Below are 7056 nucleotides of genomic sequence, written 5' to 3'. Positions count from 1 at the left end.
TTGCCTTTGGGAAAGTGAGTTTGAGAATGAGATGGAACTGGCTCAGAGTTTACTGCAACTTCTGTGGACCATCAATGAGCAGCCAAAGGACATTTGGAAAGTGCTTTACCCAAGCAAGAGTAAGCTGGGCTGTAGAGATGGGGGCAGATGATCCCCTGTGGCATTCTCCCTCAATTTCTCCTCAAGAACTGGGTCATAGAAGATGAAGGGTGCAGTCCCAGTCTTTCTGCTCAAGTGTTTTTATGGCCACCATAAATCATTCATTGGTCTTGCTCTGCTCTAGAGGCAATTTGTGTGTCCGACACAGGGAAGCCCTTGTTGACAAACCATTCCCCTCATCTTCAACATCAAATTTCATTATTCAGCACTGCACTGGGCTATTCTTACCTTTCTATACCAGGAAAAACAAAAAACAAAAACATGATTTCATCAAAGGAGATACAAATGCATCCTCCTATTTTCCATTCTCTGGTGAAATCGGAGATTCACTTCCCCGCCAGCTCTTTAAATGGACCCAGCAGGTCATGGCCTCATAAATGTTATTTTGAAAACCCATGCCAGTGACCGCATCAGACAATATGGTTCCCACAGGCACCATGGGAGCCTTTTAAAGGCTTGAGAGAATATGAAAAACAGTACAAAAGCAGACACTAGATAACCAGGTATCATAAAGGATTCCTCTGTGTAAAAGGATAAAAGCAATGTATGTTTGGGCTTTTCCGACCAGCTAAGAAAAAAAGAAGCTTGGATATGAAATAACAAATAATTGCAAATTCTTACCTCCTGAAATCTTTTTTTTCCTGAGAATGATATATGATTAGCACATTTTCCAGAGCTTCAATGTGTTTGTGATATCATGTAGGCTATAATTGTCATGACTTTGCAAAGGTTGTTTGTTAAGAAGTAGATAAACCACCAAATCTCTCAAATCTATCCTCTTAAATCTTTAACAACCAGAAAAAGGCACGTCTTTTTATATGCAGTTATAGCCAGAGGACATTCCTACACACACACACACACACACACACACACACACACACACACACACGTGTTGAATGCACATGTTGTTTAAGGCATAAGGTAGCAGGAGTTTTCTGTGAAGTACTCCCTACATGTAGAGCCAGGTGGACGTCGACTGTTCTCATCGATATGGTGCTCTGGTACTGTAGCTGCTATCAAACTCATCACAGAATAACTGAGTATTGCTTCATTGTGCATACATCTGCAGGGAGACATGAGAAGTGATGCATCTGCAAAAGAGTGACTTTTCCAAATGCTGTATATATTTTCAGCTCAGTTCAATATAAGAAACCCCCCAAAACAACACTTCACTTATATTATAGTGGTGAATACTGTAAGGACTTTAATGGGAAACAGATGTACAGAGTTCCATACTGTAGTGTTGCCTTGTCCTACAGTTTACATTGCTGTTTGATGCTTCCTCCTCACTTGTCTGTTTGTGAGAGAGGTACATCGATGTGCATGCACCACTGGATAAATTCTATTTGTATCCCCATGTTTGGAGTTCAAGAAAAAAGATGCCACAGCTTTTACTTCTTTAGCGCGCAGACTAAACCATCAACTCACCCAACGAAAACTCCTAATGGGCTGCTGAAACATGAATTATTCATCTGGGCTAGGTTGCCTGGTTTTCTTGTGCAGGCACATGTTTTATTGCCCAACTTGGCTCCGTGACAACAGCTGGGCAGTACCTCAGTCCTATTTGTTGTGGGATACCATTTCAGTTCCCACGCAAAGCTCCATCATCAGTCCTACACCACAGTACTAATGGTGGAAGATTCCTCTGACTTGCCCTGTCTGCTGGGCAGTGACTTGAGATACTCCAGATGTCGACGTGCGTCCTCCTGATTAGCCCTGACATAGTAGACAAGGTAGGAGATGACCATGGTGAACCAGCCAAACATAACAACCAGCATGGCCACATCTGTAGTCCTCTTCATCTCCACACAGAGGTCTATGTCCGGTGCCAACAGGAAGGCAAGTCCTTCAACTCCTATTTTCTCAGGTTCTGAAGTGTGGCACACAACGCCTGTCAGTGATGCAGGCTCCAGGTCCACACGAGGCATGGCCATCTGCAAATTGCAATTACAGTGCCACGGATTGTTTGTTAGGTTGGCGCGAGCTCGCAGCCCCTCAAAGGCATCAGGGGTCAAGTTTCCTAACTTGTTAGAAGAAAGGTCCAGGAACTGTAGCGTGGAGCCGAGGCCTCTGAACGCACCTGGTTCTAACTCACTTAGTTCATTGTGTGAAAGGTCTAATTCAACCAGTTGGGTTAAACCGGCAAAAGCATTTGTTGGAACTGTGGTGAGGAGGTTAAAATCCAGGTAGACACGTCGTGTGTCATTGGGGATGTCCTGCGGGATCTCTGTGAGCTGCAGGTTGCTGCAGCGCACCGTCTTGCCGCCACTCTCGCTCTCGGTGCAGTAGCAGTTCTTGGAGCAACTCGTGGCAGCATGATGAAAGCAGAAGGTCATTAGCACCAAACTATGCAGCAGCAAACACATGACCACCGAGTGGCGTAGCAGCCAGTCTGCAAGAAGGGACATTGTGGGATACGGTGGGCATGCTCCAGGGAGGACCACCTCAGCTGAGGGCTGAAGTCCACGTCAACCTCCCCAGTAACTGTTGAACCTGTTGCATAAAAAAACAACAGAAAGTGACACAGGCTGTGGGAAGTTTACCTTCTGAAAGCAAGAAATGAAGAGCACCTTGTACAGTGAAAAACGTTTCTTTTGTAAAACACTGATGATTGTAAATGTTCTTCAGAAGCGGTGATGTTATTTAAGGGAGCAACAGGAGCTTATCTAATTGCACTGTGGAGGCAGCGGGAATACTGTACGCTCATTTCAGCGTGTTGCCAACTGGCATCAACTGGTGTTTCCAAGAAACTCAAAGGATCAAAGATTCCCTTCATCCCAGCACAATAAACAAGCTAAGAAAATACTTTGCTGTCACTGTGCCTCTTTTATAATTGACATCCCTGCAGTGCAGGGCTATTTCAGTACACATAGACGGGCATTAACATAGTAGTGTGACACTAAGAGGGAAAAAAATGTTCTAAACAAAACATAACTCCACCTACATTTTAACTTTTTTTCTTTAACGTCTTTTGTCACATTTCCAGATTTTTTATTTAACATGTTCTAGTTTTACTGGGAAGTGCAAGTAACACAGAGATAAGAGCTTGTCTTTGTGTCCTGTAAATGATAAAACTTTTATATTTTGTAGGCAAGTCTTTGAAAATTGCAGGTCAACCCACCTTAACACACTTCATTAATAGCTGATAAGGGCTTACTCCTATCCTGTTACTAATCCTCTTCAGGAAAAACTCCTTAAGTCAGTGTAACGTTAGCGCTGGCCACCCAATCCTTATGCTGAGGTAAATGCTAATGCCCCCAAAACAACTAAACAGACAATGTGATGATCTGCCTTGTTTGAAGAGAAAGAAGAATTCACCAGGCTGCTTAATTTCTCCAAAATGGTCAGGGACTGAGCAAGATCCACTTACCAAGATTAAAAATGAAATCGATCTCTAAGTACCTCAAAGTATCACATGACTGGGGGGGTTGGGAGTAGTGGCACTGGTGGTGTGTACATGAGATGCAGCTAAAACCCTCAGTGCACACTAGTTAACAAATGAGTGTCAGACAACCTCACTAATGAGCCATTTGGGGAGACTGATGCAAAGCACAGACGAAGCTTGTGCTATTAAGCACTGACTGCTGCGGTTTGCCTCCTTCAGATATGCCATTTATCCGTCTTCATCAAGGCCAGGCAAAGCAACTTTCAAAGGATTTCCCTCTGCACTCTGTGGCAGCAGGGTGTACGAGAACGTAAAACAGCACGACAGAAAAGCTTAAAACCCAAGGAAATTAAGGGTCTTGTACGGCTAGTGTTATGCTTCTGTAAAGGCAGTACTTTTCCCATCACATAGCATGCCAGCCTGGTATTTGGCTGAGAGATAATGGGGGAGCAGAAGTAAAAGGGCTGGTGACAGAGATGGGGAAATTGGACACACAAGCACAGGGTTGTGAGAGAAAGAATGATATCACAACGATTTAAGGAGAGGGGTAACATTGCAGTGACAGCACAGAGAACATTGCGTGACACTAATGAGAGATCGAGGAAAAGGGCAGATGTTAGTAAGCCAAAGAGGCAGCTGACAAAGACAGCTGGAAGAGAAAGGATAGGCAGGAGAGGGAAAAGGCAAGGGACACTTGTAAATAAGATCAAGACAGTAGACATGGTGTAAGCTGGATGAGTAGCAGGGTGGGGCACAGGTCTGCAAAAATAAAAAAAAATTAAGAAAAATCTGTAATGCATTTGCAAAAGATTGCATGCATGCAAATATTCTAGGAACAGTTAGTCTTCTTAACGTAATGTGATAAATAACGATGCAGCTGGCACTGCAAATGCATTGCTTTTGCAGCCACAGGTCAATCTCTCACTTCCTAAATTCACTGCTGTCAGGCCTGCGCACACTCTGGGACCATTTTAATATGGAGCAATGACGTGGACACACACACCCAGACATCCGAGTCATTAAGATCTCATATATGTTAGTGTCTGTTGTGTGTAGTCTCACAACAGTAGCCTATTGCGGCAGCTGCGAACACCACGTGAATTTTAAATAGGGGAAAGTGGGGTGATTTGTGCCAGTGGGGAAGTTGTGCCACCCCCTGTTTCTAGGGAACCATAGAAGAAATTGGTCATGTGACCACACATTTTTGAACAGTCAGCCATTTCACTTATCCTGCAAAGAAGGGAACGACACTGCATGAGAATTAAGCACATTTAAGTTACGAAAACAACAGTTTTTCGGTTTTCAAAGTAAAATTTCTAGGCTCAAGGTTTTTCGGTTGATTTGTCTGAGCAGTTATAGACAAGTTTGAAAACATTGCACAAATGTTTTAATGCTTTGACAAGCTACACTGTGTCCACACAGCTAGCATGATGTTAGTTCAAAACTGCTGGATGATGCATTTTTTCCAAAATAGTAGGGTTGGAGTGATTTGTGCCAAGGGGCCTGGGTTAAGCTGTGTCAGTGGCACAACTCACCCCCAATTATGAATATTTTAAATATATTATTTTATTGTAATTGTAGCTTTTATTTCTACAGTTTACCACTAAAACTATACTACAATCTTAATTTCAGACCAACAATTAATACTAGACTATCATGCCAAGGAGTTATAATGAGGAGGACAGGCAGGGTTTCCACTCCTTTAGAGGACATGGAGAAGGGGGAGTCCATTCGTCAGGTGGCAAGGAGGATGAACATATGCAGGATGACATTAAAACAATACAGTGAGAAGAGAAGAACTGGACTTGCCAATCAAGTCTTTGATGAGCATAGGAGAAAGAACTGGCAGAATATATAAAGGCACTAGAAGCAATGTTTTATGGTCTAAGTCCCATGAAATGCCTTGAACTGGCTTTTGAGTATGCACAAAGAATCTTTTATAATCAGTTGCACAATTTACCACAAGGTATTCTTTCCAAAGGCACAACTTACCCCACACCAGGGGCATGCTGTGCCACTTTTTTTTTTTCCAGAAAGCTGTATTTCTTAAATACTATATTTCCGATTCAAAGTGATTGTGCCCAAGGATGCACCACATCCTAAAATATATGTACATATTTTATTTGAAAGCATTACTGTCATGGCCTCGGTTTAAAGTCACGTTAACTAAAAACTGGCACAATTCACCCCACTCTCCTCTGAGCTGACAGTTATTTGTGGCGGCCTGGGTAAACAGCAACAAGGAAAGGACAAATGAACATCCTCGATATAGCCTGTTTAACTTGGATTGGTCCTTTTAATGCAGGCCAAATATTATTTCACTGATTTCAGCTCATGAAGCCCTATTCTGGATACACTTTTCTGGCTCCGTGCAGCAAAACACTGCACTCGGTAGATTTCCATTTCCAAATAAAAATCTTTTTGACTTGACTTAGAGAGCAGTACAGTAAACAGTAATACTGCCGAGCAGCCAGCTCTTCTGATGCAATGGCTTTCACTCCGTGCTGGAGATTAGAAAACTGTGTCACTGACTCATCAGTGTATCCTCAAGATTGACTTGAATCTTCAAATCCTCAACGTAAAGTTTTACAGCCTGGTGATGCCATTAGTTTTAAACTTTAATTTATGATAATGACAACACCAGCTGACATCACAGGAGCTAAAATGAGTGGCTTAAACCGGCTACCGGGTCCTGCAGAAATACCAGTTTTCCTCACGTACAAGCATCTGGTTAAAATGAACTGAAAGCAGATAAAGGTGATACCTCGTGGAACCGATACCTTTGTTAAGTTTGTCTTTCATCCTGCTTATAGTCAGCATTAAGCGCCTTTTCCCAACAGCAGCTACGTTTTTAAAATCTTTGTTTAAACGGCGATTTTTTTTTTTTTTTTTTTTTTTTGGTTTTTTTTGGGGGGGGGGGGGGGGATTAGCTGCATAAATTATCACAAAGAACAAAAAACACATGCATCGTGGCCAGTATCACAAACACAAACACTCACGTCTTTGCTGCTTTCCCTCTTCCTTCCATGGCGCGTTTCTAGGCAAGTGTCCAAAAATAATATCTTCCACCAGATCAGTGCGCTTTCCAACAAGCGACTTGTTCGATATTTTGGTTCGCCTCCAGTAAGTCCTCCTGCAGCTCGTCAAACTTGCGGTGAAAGCCGCTCTGGAAACTACGACGCGCCAGTGGAAATGCCCCTTCACTCCAGGGCTCTCACTCAGAGCAGCCTTTTAGTTTCCACGCAACGAGAAAACTAGGCAACATTGCCCAAGCCTCAGCGAACTGGCAAGCAAACAGAGCGAGGGCATGACTTTCAGTGACGGCGGTGTCTCACTGACTTTGATCCAAATACATGGCAAAATTGATATTAATGCACAGTCTCACGGCGCATTTACGCACTGGTCGGATATTTTCTGCCACTGCTTGGAGCTGAGTGCTGGACATATATACAGAGGAAAAGTCCATGTGATGGCATGACTTAATCCATTCATTCGTTTGAATCTACTAATTG

The 7056-nt window shown here is 43.0% G+C and overlaps 1 protein-coding gene across 1 annotated transcript; it reads right to left on the bottom strand.

The window, feature by feature from the left end:
• Positions 1-1405: 1405 nt before the first annotated feature.
• Positions 1406-7056, bottom strand: lrrc3ca (leucine rich repeat containing 3Ca). Its single transcript, XM_085415265.1, has 2 exons — positions 6544-7056; positions 1406-2652 (listed from the first exon to the last, which is right to left on the bottom strand). The coding sequence occupies exon 2, from the start codon at positions 2565-2567 to the stop codon at positions 1773-1775; it is 795 nt and encodes a 264-aa protein (XP_085271391.1). The 5' UTR covers positions 2568-2652; positions 6544-7056; the 3' UTR covers positions 1406-1772.

Source organism: Rhamphochromis longiceps, linkage group LG8 (assembly GCF_057381845.1).
Source record: "Rhamphochromis longiceps isolate RC_006_pf linkage group LG8, R_longiceps_female_GT1.1, whole genome shotgun sequence".
NCBI classification, from domain to species: Eukaryota; Metazoa; Chordata; class Actinopteri; order Cichliformes; family Cichlidae; genus Rhamphochromis; species Rhamphochromis longiceps.
Note: the sequence above shows the minus strand (reverse complement) of the source record. Positions and strands in the feature narration are given on the sequence as shown.

What these genes read in the sequence shown, in the direction of transcription:
- lrrc3ca (XM_085415265.1), bottom strand. Translation starts at nt 2,567, where the DNA reads ATGTCCCTTCTTGCAGACTGGCTGCTACGCCACTCGGTGGTCATGTGT.